General features: G+C 38.1%; 3 protein-coding genes across 4 annotated transcripts; all 3 read left to right on the top strand.

Moving 5' to 3' along the window:
• The first annotated feature begins 333 nt into the window (after window positions 1-333).
• On the top strand, window positions 334-2,049 carry LOC103407045 (thiosulfate sulfurtransferase 18). 2 transcript variants are annotated; one of them, XM_029093944.2, is made up of 6 exons: window positions 334-579; window positions 715-795; window positions 1,144-1,223; window positions 1,304-1,374; window positions 1,467-1,520; window positions 1,739-2,049. In XM_029093944.2, the coding sequence occupies exons 1-6, from the start codon at window positions 563-565 to the stop codon at window positions 1,901-1,903; spliced, it is 468 nt and encodes a 155-aa protein (XP_028949777.2). In that variant the 5' UTR covers window positions 334-562; the 3' UTR covers window positions 1,904-2,049. The 2 variants fall into 2 exon arrangements, with proteins under 2 accessions (XP_028949777.2, XP_070670870.1); XM_070814769.1 differs by having other exon boundaries at window positions 348-579; window positions 1,467-1,598.
• Window positions 2,050-3,674: 1,625 nt separating this feature from the next.
• LOC114821577 (26S proteasome non-ATPase regulatory subunit 4 homolog) lies at window positions 3,675-8,049 on the top strand. The gene is made up of 10 exons (XM_029094310.2): window positions 3,675-3,785; window positions 3,940-4,053; window positions 4,443-4,548; window positions 4,726-4,840; window positions 4,928-5,137; window positions 5,604-5,916; window positions 6,178-6,295; window positions 6,683-6,786; window positions 6,898-6,966; window positions 7,616-8,049. Exons 1-10 carry the CDS (start codon window positions 3,774-3,776, stop codon window positions 7,664-7,666), a joined length of 1,212 nt encoding a protein of 403 aa, XP_028950143.1. The 5' UTR covers window positions 3,675-3,773; the 3' UTR covers window positions 7,667-8,049.
• Window positions 8,050-9,413: 1,364 nt separating this feature from the next.
• Window positions 9,414-12,474, top strand: LOC103401062 (protein EARLY-RESPONSIVE TO DEHYDRATION 7, chloroplastic-like). The gene is made up of 4 exons (XM_008339769.4): window positions 9,414-10,488; window positions 11,038-11,204; window positions 11,711-11,795; window positions 12,135-12,474. The coding sequence occupies exons 1-4, from the start codon at window positions 9,530-9,532 to the stop codon at window positions 12,322-12,324; spliced, it is 1,401 nt and encodes a 466-aa protein (XP_008337991.2). The 5' UTR covers window positions 9,414-9,529; the 3' UTR covers window positions 12,325-12,474.
• Window positions 12,475-15,278: the final 2,804 nt, after the last annotated feature.

Here is a 15,278-nt window from a genome sequence, read left to right as displayed (position 1 = left end):
CTAAATAAAAATAATTATGTGAATCATAGTTTGACGCACATACAGAAATAACTCGTTAAAAGAAAATGTTTCTAGAATCGAATGGGACTAGTAGGATTAAGATTCAAGAAATAGAACACATTTTGAGTTCAAGCGATACCAAATGATGTTAAGAAAATCTCATTTCTACTAACCTTTTTCAAACTAGGATTTCAATTATTGACTAACTAATCTCTTTCAAATTTTAGTTGTCCGTTTAAAAAAGAACCAACATTATGTACAAAAATTTTATCATAAAGTGTTAACATACATAACCCACTATTGTACATAAGCCATGAATTCGGTCATGTTCACATCAAAGGTGGGTTCTCATCGTTGGTTGGCATGATGTTGTGTGGCCCTACGTGACTGGAACTGCAATTAGCTAGCTCCCTATCTATAGGCACTCTTCCCCACCAAAAAAAGAACTAAATTCCTCCCATCCCACATTTTCTATCCTCAGCTGGTTTTTCCGGGAAATTAACCAGACAGCCACCAGATCCCACAAAAACCAGAGCTACTTATATAACAGCAGTTCTTCCTCATGGGTTCTTTTGGAAGGTGACTTTTTCTATCCAGATTTGCAGTAAAATTAATTTCTAAATTTTATTTTTCCAAAATTCTTATATGGGGTTTTCTTGGTTTGCTGGGTGGCTTTCTGGGTTTGTTTTTTATTGTTGTTCTGTTATGTTGCAGCTCGGGATCGGAGGTTGTCACCGTTGATGTTCAAGAAGCCAAACATCTGCTCGAATCTGGCTATGGTTATTTGGAAGTTAGGTAAAGAACTATCTTTCCGGTTTATTTTTTCCTTATTTTTTTCTCAAATTAGTGAACTTTATGAGAGTAACAGCACGTTATGGACTGCTTCTATAAAAGTTAAAAGCGTTTTCTGACAACTAGAAACGCTCCTACATACTTAAAAGTGTTACAAAGGAGCGCATTCTCTAAGTACTTCCAATTGCTTTACTAGGATTACTTTAATTTTAATAAAAATTTCAACGTGTTTCTAATAGTGCACTTATGGCAAAAGCGTTTATGAGTAGAAGGACTTCCTACACAAACAAACTCAAATGGCCTAAGTTCAAACTTTTCAATTGGGTTTTTAATTTATGTTATTTGTAATAGGACGGAGGAGGAGTACAAGAAAAGGCATGTGGATGCAAAGAAGATTTTGAACATTCCTTACATGTTCAATACACCTGAAGGTGGCTGTAACTTCTGTTTTCACTACTTTTTATTCGTATTTACCTTGAAAGTAATGAATTTGATGTGTTCTTTTACCTAGGAAGGGTGAAAAATCCCCAGTTTTTGGAAGAGGTTTCATCTGCTTGCAAAAAAGATGACCTTCTTGTTGTGGTAATTTTTTTACTGTCCACTTTCATGGTTTATCTTGTAGCGTTTTACTAAGAATATTTCTGGTAAATATCTGACTGATATTATATTTACAGGGTTGTCAAAGTGGTGTCAGATCCCTTTATGCAACTGCTGATCTTCAGGCTGCTGTTCGTATTCTCAAATCTGTTTCGATTTGTGCATATTTGGGGATCACTAAACCGACAATAAGCCTTATAAAAACCCCTGTTTAGTGTCCCCCGACTTTATGTTTTTAGTAAAAGTTTGTAACCGGTTTTGTTTGTGCATATGATCCCACCTTTCACCGTGTTCATGTTTGTTCTTTCATTTCTATCAAATTCTTAGAAGATTGTCAATGAAATGATAGGGTTTCGAGCATGTGAGCAACATGGGAGGAGGCTATCTTGCTTGGGTCAAGCATAATTTTCCTGTTACGAAGCCGGAAGATGCTGACCAGAAAAAGCCAGAAGATGAGCTACCAAAAAATGCAGAAGATGTGGACCAGCAGAAGGAAACAGAAGCAGAGCTCTAATTTCTTGGGTAGCAAGTAATATCAATATCTATATTCTGATTTTCTGTGTATAAGGTGTATGGCATGTACTTGAAGAAGAATGTTATTTCCCAGTATGAGGAAGGGGAATAAAATCATGGTTACGTAATTGCAAATATTGACGAAAATTCGACTCTCATCCTCTTATTCCGGCGTTGAACCTTAGTTAAACTTTGAAAAGAAAAGAAATACGAAGTACTAAAATATCAAAGGCGGCCATGATTACATTGAATTGAATACCTTCCTAGATTAAATGTATGAATTCACAAGTATGCAAACATTCTGTTGACTCCAACTACGGTTATTTTTGTTGACACATGATAGGATAAATGTATGTTAAATTCATTTAAGCTACGGAAAGGGGAATTCCAATGGGTGAATCTTCATAGAAAGTTCCATGTCTTAACATTGCAGCGAGCTGTTGAAACGGCAAACCCTTCATTCAACATCTCTCAAAAGTATGTGGCCTCGCACCACAAATGGTACAACTCTCTTGAAACGAGCTGAGGATGATAAGATCTTTCAGCTCTAGGCGAGTCTTGATCCAGATTATAAGGATAAGATATCTCAGCTCTTGGATCGATTTCAAACCTCAAAATTGAAAAAATTGAAGCGTCTGATGCAGCTCAGTTTAGTTTGTATAGTATTAGAGAAGCGCGTGGCCCAGAAGAATAATGATCGGACATAGATGGGCTTGAGCTAATACAATCCAATATCCATGCAAAGACTTTCTGGGCCGAGAAAATTATAGTAGTGGTTCTTTAATTATAACTTAATTGGAGCATTAGCTTCTTTATGATTATTGGTCCTTTAATTTATCAAAACATGCATTTATGGTCTATTTCGTCAATTCTGTCATAAATCCGTCAAAATGAGTTATATTGGAAGGACTATTACTACAATTGGGTTAAAGTTGAATGACAATTTCTCTAATTGGGTTAAAATTGAGGAACCATTGATTTGAGTTAAAGTTGAAGGACCATTACTACAATTTTCTTATTTTGTTTTTTTTCATATTTGCCCCTTTATTCAACCTGACGTGCGTGGCAAGTGACTCATTTTGAAAAAAGTTCTATTGGAGTTGACGCAAATGATCATAGTTGTAAGTTTTGATGTGTTAAAAGACAAATGTTCATGAATTTTAGTTGAGGGACCATTGTTCCAATTTAGTTAAAGTTGAGATACCATTACTATAATTTTCTGCTTAGGTCATTTAATTTCGGAATAGGATCCTCTCCGAATCCTCTTTGTAGGGATCCAGATGATCAATCAACCATGTCTGTTCATTATATATTATGTGGTTAGAAATCATTTTTAAATTTTAAATTGAATATAAATAGTATCTAGCGAAAACTGACCGTACGATGTATGATGAATGGACACGATTGATTCATTATCGGATCCCCACAAAGAGGATCCGGAGATGATCATTTTCCTTTAATTTCCTCTTTAGGCCATACCAAGGAACCCATATCCTCTCCAGATCCCAAAAAACTGAGCCTAATGATCAAATGATCCTGACCGTTGAAATTTGATCAAATGGTTACAAACAGGGGCCCTTTAAAGGTATAATAATTGTAGCCGTTTGATCAAATTTCAACGGCCTGGATCACTTGATCCTTAGGCTCAGATTTTTGGGTCCGGAGAGGATCGGGGTTCCATACTAAGGACTCAAACCTTACGTGGCAGCATGTCATTGGTAGACTTTTCTGTACAGCTTTCACTCGAAAATCCTGGTCCGCACCTGATAAGGAGAAATACAAAAATATACTTAGAACTGACAGGAGAGGACTTCTCACTTATATTTTCTTCTCGATCAAACTGTCTCGATCTTTCTCCGCAATCTGCAACCATGGTGCTCGAGGTAAGAGTTCCGAAACCCTAATTTCCCTTCACGACCTCGATTAATTTCCGCACTGCAAGTTCAAATTCCCCAAATTCTTCGTCTTTCTCGCGAATTAGGGTTTTAATTTTGGTTATTTTGTTCGTATAATTGCTCGGGTTGCTTCGCTGGACAGGCGACAATGATCTGCATTGATAATTCGGAATGGATGCGGAACGGTGATTACGCTCCGTCCAGGTTTCTAGCTCAGGCCGATGCTGTTAATCTGATTTGCGGAGCTAAAACCCAGGTAAAGATTTATGATTTCTATTTTTTTATTGCTAATTGTTTCCGTAATTGTTTGGTTGGTTGTTGGGTAGTTCGAGATAGGATAGGAAAACTTCGAATGCCTTAGCAGGTTGAGCTCAGGTTAACTTTTGCATTAGTTGATTATAGATGATCTCCCAAAAAACATTTCTTCATTGGAATTATGTAACTTTTGGGATTTGAATTGCCGTTCTGTTGTTTACATATTGGTAGATTGTCATTTGACTGTGTTCTGGTGCGTTCATTGCTTCGAGAGAGGGAAAGAGAGGAGCTTTTTGTGGTTGGGTTTTGGTTGTTGTTCAGATATATGATCGTAATGGTTTCTTCTTGGTTTTCAATCTGAAGTGAAATCATATGGGTTTTTGTCTACAGTCTAATCCGGAGAATACAGTAGGAATTCTCACCATGGCAGGAAAAGGTGTTCGTGTTTTGGTCACTCCAACCAGTGATCTTGGCAAGATTCTGGCATGCATGCATGGTAAGTGCTTTTACTTTAATTTCTCACACATATGATTTGTAGTGTTATTGAAGTTTTGAACGTTTCAATGTTGGGACTCCTTATTGACTACATCCTCATTCTCATTTTTAGTGAGTCTTGCTTGTTATCTATAATAGAATGCATTCATTGATATTTTGACCCCTTTTGAAAATCTAGGTTTAGAAATAGGTGGTGAGATGAACCTGGCTGCTGGCATTCAGGTGGCTCAATTGGCTCTTAAGCATCGCCAAAATAAGAAACAGCAACAGAGGATTATTGTGTTTGCTGGAAGGTTCATAATCCAAGCCATGCTTTTCTTTTCATTTTGGTATTTGCTAGTTACTTACATATTGATCATTTTGACTTATGTGTGTTTCAGTACTGTCAAACATGACAAAAAGCTTTTAGAGATGATTGGAAGGAAGTTAAAGAAGAACAGTGTGGCCCTTGATATTGTCAATTTTGGTGAAGAAGATGAAGCTAAGACAGAGAAGCTAGAAGCACTACTTGCTGCTGTGAACAATAATGACACCAGCCACATTGTTCATGTACCAGCAGGTCCAAGTGCTCTTTCTGATGTACTTATAAGGTCAGTTTTTTTATTGCTTCCTCAATTTCGTTAAGTTTTAATCCTTACAAGTTGAGTGAATACCCCTGAACTGTACTTGGGTCTCATATTAGCACCCTGAACTTTAAATGTAACACTCTTTTATTTGAAAAAAAACTTTAAATATGACACTTTTTATATGAAAATCCATAAATGTAACTCTTAATCTTCTAGTTAACAAACTTTTTTTTTAGTTGATCCAAAACTTAACTTTTGTTGATATTTTATAGCAAAGTGCTCAATTCAGTGGTACTATAGCACTTAGTTATAGACCACCTTGGTTCAAAAGTTAGGATTTGGATGAATGAAAACATCGATGTCATTTAGGGGCTTGAGTGTCGAATTTTGAACTTCAAAAACTAATATAGGTTACTAAATACGGTTCATGGAGGATTGGTAAACTTTACCCTTGGAATTTTTGTTTATGTTTTCTTTTCTATTGTGGCAGTACACCTATCTTCACTGGAGATGGGGAAGGCGGAAGTGGCTTTGCAGCAGCAGCAGCTGCTGCTGCCGCAGGTGGTGTCTCTGGTTTTGATTTCGGTGTGGATCCAAACCTGGATCCTGAGCTTGCCCTTGCTCTTAGAGTTTCAATGGAAGAAGAGAGGGCCAGACAAGAAGCAGCTGCTAAAAAGGCATCCGAGGATGTTGCTAAACAGGAAAAAGGAGGGGAGGGGCAATCCAGCTCACAAGATGCAACGATGACTGATCGTGCCAGTGTTGGAACTTCTGAAGCTGAGAATAAGAGTAGTGATTTCATGGTAGGTGCCCATTCTTTATTTTCATGTTCTTCTTTATTTTTTAAATAAGAGGGTCAGTGAGGGTGTAGCATTACAAGAAAAATATGTTCTATTGCCCTAACATACTGTGAAGTTTGCTAGAACCCTTAAGTTCTGATTGATTCTGTTCTTGGGTTATTTTAAATGTCTTTAATTCTTTGTTATGCCTTATCTTTTGTTTTGTCCTTAGCATGAAAGAGAACTCATTATGTTCTATGTTAACTAACCATAAATGGACAACAGGATGATGAGAATGCCCTGCTACAACAGGCCCTTGCAATGTCGATGGATGAACCTGTCTCCAGTGATGATATTCGAGACACAGATATGTCTGAGGCAACTGATCCAGAGTTGGCTCTAGGTGAGTTTTTATATTTTACCATACTCCATTCATGTATGGGATGCATAGGTTGAAGAAAAATGTTAGTTTGTTGTAATTTCTCAGTGGTTGGACTAGGAACCTAGAGTAATGTGCTATTGCAGAAAATGGGAAGCTTTAACCATTTAGTAAGAATGTGCTACTCGTTTTGGAGTCATTCACTTCTGAAAAATGGGTTGTGTATGCACCATTTGGCTCTGTCCATTTAACAACTGGCAGAAATCCTGAAATTCTGAGCATGTGAGATAGAACTGTCTTGGTTAATTTAACTAACAGTATTCTTCTGTCGCATATTCTGTAATTTATCACTATCATTACCGTTATCAAAATAAGTATTTGGCTTTAATTCCCAATATTTGGTGCTTGCAGCTCTTCAAATGTCTGTTCAGGAAGGGGAAAAGGATTCTGGTAGCGAGAAAGATATGAGTAAATTACTGGCCGACCAGTCTTTTGTGTCTTCCATCCTTGCCTCGGTATTTCAACAACAGTCCCCCATTTTTTTTCTTTCCTTCCCTAGAGAGAAATGCAGTATAAAAGCTTCTCTTCTAGTGAATTGACACATGACATTTAAATGTTTCTTGCAGCTTCCAGGGGTTGACCCAAATGATCCTTCAGTTAAAGATTTGCTTGCTTCAATGCAAAACCAGTCAGAGGTGAGATTATCAAACTTCCGAGTATGTTTTATGAATGGAAGAAAATAGTAATAGTCCAATAGGTCTAGTCCTTAACTTGTTATTTAACTTTGAAAAGCTCTCAACTGGTGAGTGCTAATATTATTTTCTGGCCAAAATGAATATAAACATGTCATTGACAGTTATTGATGTGATATTGAATCGGCCATCACTCTAGAAACATTAAGATGAGCAGTACTTTTCTGAGCGTTTTATCTGTGTATCCAACTGAGTGCTTATGCTTTAGTGGAATTTGTGGACAAGTTAGGTCAGCTACAGGCTTGATCCATATCAAGAGTTCTAACATTATCCCGGCTTCTTTTGAACCCCTATGGTAGCCACATCTAGGTTTATATCATCTTAAATGCTTTAGTGCTTCAATCTTTAGGCCTCTTGGAATAGCCTCAATTAACTTCAAGTGCTTTTTATACACAACATTTGTCGAAGATGCTCAACTGGAGCACCTAGGTGTCGGGTCTAGGCTGAAAAATCATTCTTGAGTTACACACCTATCACATAAGTTCTGTATCTTTTCCTAACATAATATGATTTATTTTTCCTGGATTTACTTGTGCGATTAAAGTATACTCGTTCCTGTTATTTGCTGATTTGGTTTTGTTTGTTCTCTAAGCCTGATCAGAAGAAGAACGAAGACAAACCACCAAAAGAGGAGGAGAAATGATGCATGTCTGGAGTTGTCTTTTCAAAGGCAGGTTTCGTTTGCTGAATTCACCCAGTTCATGTCCGTTGCCAACTTGTGCTGAAAGATGCCTCTAATTAGGCAGCAAACCTCTCCAACCTTTAGTGATCGTCTCTCTACTCGGGTTATGATTGAACTTTGGATCAATGTTTGTTCGCCAGGTCAGAAAGCTCCGTTTTTACACCAGTACATTGATCTTTATCATGTTTGCTTCAGACGGCTTCAGATAAACTGATGGCGTTCCAGCAAAAAATGTGCAACATTGAAATGTATCTTGCATTGAATTGATATTTGTATTGTTACCAACGACGCTATTTTTGCTTTGTGTTCTTAGTTGTTAATGGTTATTGAGTAATTACTGATTACTGAGTGGCTTCCTTCTCATTTTGTTGGTAGTGATAAAACATCCGTGCATCGACTAAAACATTTATCTCTAGTATGTCGTTGTTTATTCAACTAGCAACAAGACCTACGCTACGTGAACCGTTGTTGGATTGTAGGTCGCATATGCATCAACTGTTTACAGTCATTCACACTCGACTGAGCCTTCGCACTCCTCCTAGAAATAAATCTATACAACACATTAAAACAAAATGAGTATTAAATATCATATTATTAGATTATCAAAACATGTGCCGTGTTAATTATCTGTCACATTTGATGTTTTCTAGCTTAAAAATTGGGAGTTTTAACAAAACACTCTCGGTACTATTCACTTTTAACGAAAAATCACATTTTTACCTTTAACTGATACTATTCACTATACCTTTAAAAAATGCTTTTCGTTAAAAAAAAAAGTTTTTTTGGACTTTTCATTAGTTTTCCTTTAAAAATTATCTCAACTTTGTATTGGTTCTGTCATTGCTGGAGTTTGATGGGAGGAAAACCTACCGGACAAGGATTGTCTGCCCTCCCACTTCCTATGTCCTTCTATTTTGTGTGGTCACGGTTAAGCCACGTCAACATTTTATATTACTATTCATTTTTGTCTTATTATCTCTATAAAAAAACAATATAAAATGTTGATCTGGCTTAACCGTGAACACACAAAACAAGAGGGCACGGGAAGCGGGAGGGCAGACAATCCTTGTCCAAACCTACCTGCACCAAATTCATACCAGTTGTCTTTGTCACTCATCATGTCAACCAGAGATGCTTCCAGCTCATTTTCCAACTTGGGGTCTGAGAGCTAAACTGTACTCCATATGGTTCACATGATGAGGATGAGAGAAGACAACGGAGCTATGAAATCAGTAATTCAGGTTAAAGATGAATAAACACAACTCGATGAATATTGATTTGTCGTGCCATTGTACGTGTGGTTTGTAACAAGGAACTCACTTATATTAGAGAGTATCAACTAGTGTGTAAATTTCAATTTTTTACATTTTATTTTAATTATAGTTCGTGATTTTATACATTTGAGTATTTAGCTAATGGCAATATGTAACCGTCAAATTTATCCCAAAAGAGCGAAAACATGCTTTCGGGCTTCGAAAATGAGAAAGGCGTTGCGTTTCCGGCTTGTGGTTGTTTTGGTTGTTGGGTGTTTGCGTAGGTAGGTCGTTGGCGGCGGTTATGTTCCTTTTTTCCTTTTTGTCCTTCTAAAAATACAAAAAAGATAAAAACAAAAAAATCGTTACTACAGGTATACGCGCGGGAAGGTAACCTTCCCTTAATCCTACTTGGCATTACCATAAAACCGCCACGTGTCATGCCAACTCAGTTCACCATCTCGAGAAAAGTCCGATCGCCAAGGTCCCATACATCTTCTTCCTCCATCATTTCGCATCGCCTGAAACCCTAATCTTCTCCCATCATAGACAAATAGAAGAAATCACAGCCATGGCGAACCCTAACCCTGCTTCCAAACAGCACCTCTACCCGGAGATCATCCACTCGAACCCAGAAGCACCTTCAATCCCTACCTCCTCAGCCCCAAATCTCTACCCTTCCCTCGACATGAAAGACCTCTACGAAAATCTATTCCCCGAAAGCCCTAACCCTACCTACCAATACCACCCCTCTGCTCCGCCTGAGGCATCGGCTCCACCCGAGGCTCCACCGTCGGCACCACCTGTGGCCACCGAAGAGGTCCTCATCAAAATCCCCGGCGCCATTGTTAATTTAATCGACACGCACTACAGTGTTGAGCTCGCCTCCGGCGACTTCAGGATCATACGCCTCGTCCAGGGCGATGACATCGTCGCCATCCTCGCCCGAGTCGGCGACGAGATCCAGTGGCCTCTGGCTAAGGACGAAGGCGCCGTGAAGCTCGACGACTCGCATTACTTCTTCTCTCTCTACGCCCCGCCGGATTCCGACTCCGGGCCCGGATCGGACGCGAAAGCGAAGACAAACGATCCGGACAATTTTTTGAACTACGGATTGACGATTGCGTCGAAAGGGCAGGAGGGATTAGTGAAGGAATTGGATGGGATTTTGAAGAGTTACTGCAGTTTTTCGGTTCAGAAGGTTTCAGATAAGGCGAAGAAGAAAGGGGAAGCGTTGGACGATACCCTGGCGTTGGAGACCTCGCCGGAGGAGTTGAGCTCGGAGAAGAAAAAGGAGTTGGAGGAGCGGAGCGCCGCATATTGGACCACATTGGCGCCGAATGTGGAGGATTACAATGGGAGGGCTGCCAAGTTGATCGCAGCCGGGTCGGGCCAGCTGATCAAGGGCATATTGTGGTGTGGGGATGTGACGGTGGAGAGGTTGAAATTGGGGAATGAGGTTATGAAGAAGCGGATGGACCCGCGGTCGAACAAGGAAGTCAGTCCCCAAACCATGAGGAGGATTAAAAGGTATAAAATTTCTGTTGTTGTTTTTGCTTGTGATTTGGATATGTACTTTGTCTCTGATGTTGTTTGTGTCTTTGATGGATGCATTACTCCTGGTTGTCTGTTTCTGAGGAATAAATGCTAAATGTCTTGTTTTGGTTGTTTCTCTCAGGTATCCGAATGCTAAGGCCAAGTGAAATATTCCATGGAAACATAAAAGTTTTATATTGTATATTGCAATGCGCATTTTTATTGAACCTCTTGACATGTTAATTCAGATTAATTGCGGAAAAATTATGAATCTGATTTCGTACTTAGATACATGCCCGAGACTAATTTTCGTATTTGGAATTTGGTCCTTTATCTTCTCATGTTCTTGTAGGATCCAGGAAAGATATTAGTTGCAAGTATCTGGACATTGCCTTATTGTTCTACAGCTCTGTCTATGAACATTGATTATACCGACAACAAGGGTCTCATCTTCTAGTCGAGTGTTTGGGTCCTTGCACTTTTCTTTCTGGAGTCTGTAGAATCATTTTGATAAAAACTTAACCTTTACTTGTTCTGCTGTAGGGTTAAGAAGGTGAGCAAAACGACACAGAAAGTTGCAGCTGGTGTCCTTTCTGGGGTTTTGAAAGTTTCCGGATACTTAACAAGTTCGGTGGTAAATTCCAAACTGGGAAAGAAGTTCTTCCGTCATCTGCCTGGGGAAATTTTGCTAGCATCGCTGGATGGATTTTGTACGTTGATTATCTCCATACCTTGATTTTGATTCTCTGTTTAATAAAAGATATTACTTTTTTTTTAATTAGAGCTTTTGTTCTGCAGTTCCTACTTCCTATCTTGGTTTAATTAATACTTCCACTCTGAATGATACACAAATTGTCTGTATATATGTGACATTTCATTGCAGCTTAGAGTGAAACCCTGGGTCTCTTGCGGGTTTCATAAATTATAAGAGTGGTGATGATAACTATTTCTTAGTTCAGTATCAGACCGAAAATGTTCTTTTGACCCTTTACTGAAGGGTGGATTTTCTTGCAGCTAAAGATTTTTTTTTTTTTTCCGACTATCATGGCGAGTTGCCATGTATTTAGCCAAAACCTTGACTATAAGGTATTAAGATTTAATGTGCCATCATAGGTGATCTATTAAGTATCTTTACATTTTCTGTTTCTATAATCATTACATGACCGTTTTCAATCATACGGTAGAATTTTAATTGTTTATATTTTCATGTAATTAGGCAAAGTGTGCGATGCTGTTGAAGTAGCCGGGAAAAATGTCATGTCAACGTCATCTACTGTAACAACTGACCTCGTCTCCCACAGGTAAGATTCACCAGATGCATGATGCTTGAGTAATGTAGCATAAATGAAACAAATAAAGACTGAAAAGATATACATGATTCATGTGGACAGTAGACCTACCATTTTGGCTCACTACATATTAGGGATGCATTGCAAGAGGCTATTGACATTTGTGTTGGCTTCGGATCAACAAGTTAACCCTTAGTTCCATACCCAATTTATGTTTGTTGCCGGTATCGATGAAGGGGTATTCTGTCCCCATCTTTAAGCAGCAGTAGTTGATGAACTACTTTGCGATTTTCAATGGTATTTATGCTTCTGTGATAGTCACGTAAACACTGGAGTATGTCTGTACTGCAGGTATGGTGAACAAGCAGGTAAGGCTGCAAACGACGGGCTTGATGCAGCAGGACATGCTGTCGGAACTGCGTGGACTGTTTTTAAAATACGAAAAGCACTCAACCCAAAAAGCGCTTTCAAATCCACCACCCTAGCCAAATCTGCTGCTAAGGCAGCAGCTGAGGAGGAAAGAACTAAGAAATCCAAATAACTTGTTCCGGGAAATTCTTTGTTTGAAAGATTTAGCCCCTCCAAAATTTATCATCCCCTATTTTTTTCCCCAGAAACCATGGATACATATCTATGTAAACTACCTTTTTATAATTATTGAAGATGTTCACATCTGGAAATTTCCTCCCTATTTTCACCATTTTTGTCGCTTAAAGATTTGTAACTCAATATGGAACATCACAACACTATCACTGCCCTACGTGTTCCCTGTGTTAAAATCGTACCACGCCATAGAGTCTATCCCCAGCCTTAGGAAAAAAAGTCTTCCGTGAGGTGCCCTATACGGCGGAGGAATGGGTCCCGTGCATTTGGACCTATTCTGTCCTACTCCATTTGAGTGTGCCGTACAGGGCAGCTTCGTCGAAAACTGAGCTTGTCACCTCAAATGTGAAACAAACTATTCTTGGTCATGGACTTAAAAGTTAGCACTCACCCTCTTTCAAAATTGAACCATGGTGATGGTGCATTTGCCATCGGTGCACCCACCTAGCAGTGGATCCCATCCCATCCCATTGTTGATGTGTCCAATTATATGACCTATCATGTTACATGTATCAATAATATAAATCCAACACCAAGTGTGAGTGATTGAGTTGGATGGACCCAAACACCTCTTGGAGCTTGCCATGCGTACACCACCTTTTTCTCAATCTTGCGATGCCGTCACCTTCACCCTCCAACCTTTTTGCCTAACAACAACAAAGCCCAACATTTTACACATTCCTTTGAACATCCAATAGGGTTAACGCTCTGTCGCATACGACAACACACTCAGACTGCGGGATGCATTCACCCCTCGCTGAGTGTGCTGTCGTGTGCCGCACGGCAGCCACACTTGAGAATTTGCGGGAGATGTGAGGGGTACAGTTTTGGAGTGTTTGTTGCTTTAATTCTAGGCCACCAGCTCTTGATGGCCTCACATTTGGACCCTTTCAAGCCATGAGCAACGAATCAAATCCCTCTTTCGTGTAAATCCTCCCACAAACACGTGGTATTCTTGTTGCCCAAACCCAATTTCTGCATCAAGGCGTCTCCACTTGATTTGCTTGTCTGATTCTATATTGCAAAGTATCCTCACCCTATTTTAGTGGTTGTTGTTATCTCTCTGAATTAAGTAATTAGCATCGACAATCCTTGGAACAATTTGCCTTTTCCCACGAATTGGAATTCCAATCATTGACATTGACAATCTTACCTAATATTTTTCATCTTTATTGCTTTAAGTGCTTCGAAAACCAAAAAACAAGGTAGCAAAGATGTGTCTTGATTCATGATATGTGAACTTACCTTTACTAAACGGAAAATACCCGGTCTTCCGTTTTTTATCTGAAATTACTCATTCTTCTTTACAGACAAATTTTATAATTTAACATGTGCGAAACCTGATTTTTCTGTGCTTTTAATTAATTATATTTATAGGTATCGGTCTATGATTTGCATGACAGACTTGTTGAGAAGAACGTTGGGAAACTTAAGCATCATGTCCTATTAATACTCGATGACAGTATAATGTTCATACATAATGCTGTACATTTTAGTGCAAACATATATGTCGTCCCCCATGTACGTGACTCCAGATAATTTGGGTGTGAAACTTTTTGTGATGTCAATGACTCGGATTATATCTTCCTTAGATTTCAAAGCAAAATGATGTCGTTTAACTATGAAAACCATGTAATTAAGCACACAAAGACACATCACTTAAGATATTCAAAACCAGCTTAATTATATCCTTGAATCTTTTCACCTTTTTACCTGCATGTTTTTCCCAACTAGGATCCATTGAATCCATATATGTCAAATGGCCTTCGTGCTGGAAGCCATACAATATTGAAATTATGACTCCAAAGTGATCAAATCTCTAGAGATTAGAGAAAGAGGATGTGCCACTATCTACTTTTTTAGTGAGAACAAACTTACAAAGGCATTAGATAACTTAATAATATCGTTTCCTAACATTTTATTAGGTCATCTAAGAATAAAAGAATATAAACACTACTTCATTTCTTATGTTTTAACATACAAATTAAGAACCGACGCATAATGATAGTGATTTATAAAAGTCTTCGAACTCAAATTAAAAATGAACACGAATATGAAAGTGACTCGTAAAAACAACTAAATGAAAAGTTTCCACATTCATGTTAACTTCTTATTTGTATTTAAGGACAAAACATTCATCATATATAAGTATTTTTAAAGTGTGAAATTGTTATTGACGGCAGAGCGTGTAACTTAATTTTGAAGGTATTATGAGTACAATGTTAAGTAGTGACTAGTGAGGTGGATCATAAATTCTATGTTCTAGAGGATGAACCATCAAAGTCAAATTACATGTGCACACTCATATTATGTATAATTGTATTAGTTTATAATTTGTCTTAGTTCCATACTTCCTATTAATTTTTTAAGCCGCCCTCAACACCTTATTCTTGTCGTAAATGAAATGTTATAGGCAGCTACCCCTACTCCCCCCAAAAAGCTTATTACTACTGAGATATTGTTGTTTTTATCTCCCAATAAGTTGGGTTGCAACTTACAATAACTTAAAGTCACTTAATAATCTAAATGGTGATTAGCGCCTAATTACCATTAATGTGGGGTTTTCCTCAGCATAAAAAAAGAATTGGAGGTCAGATTAGGCGAATCGATACTTCGGATGTAAGGTTAAATGTTTAGATTTATATTGGCTAAGTTTGTCTACCATCAATTATTTTGATTCTTCCATGAAAAATCTCAGTTAATAAACAATGAGCCAAAATGATTTGACAAAATTTAAAGGTATTTTTTTTCATTTTGGTATTTTTTTTCACAGAATGATTAAAATGATTGATGGTGGACAAATTCAAGAATCACTTATATCGATTTCATATCTTAAGGATCAAAGTAAGTAGCTATGACAATCTCAAATATCATTTATATTTAATTTATCTT

Source organism: Malus domestica, chromosome 15 (genome assembly GCF_042453785.1).
Source record: "Malus domestica chromosome 15, GDT2T_hap1".
Classification (NCBI taxonomy): domain Eukaryota; kingdom Viridiplantae; phylum Streptophyta; class Magnoliopsida; order Rosales; family Rosaceae; genus Malus; species Malus domestica.
This window is presented reverse-complemented; position numbering and strand designations above follow the sequence as displayed.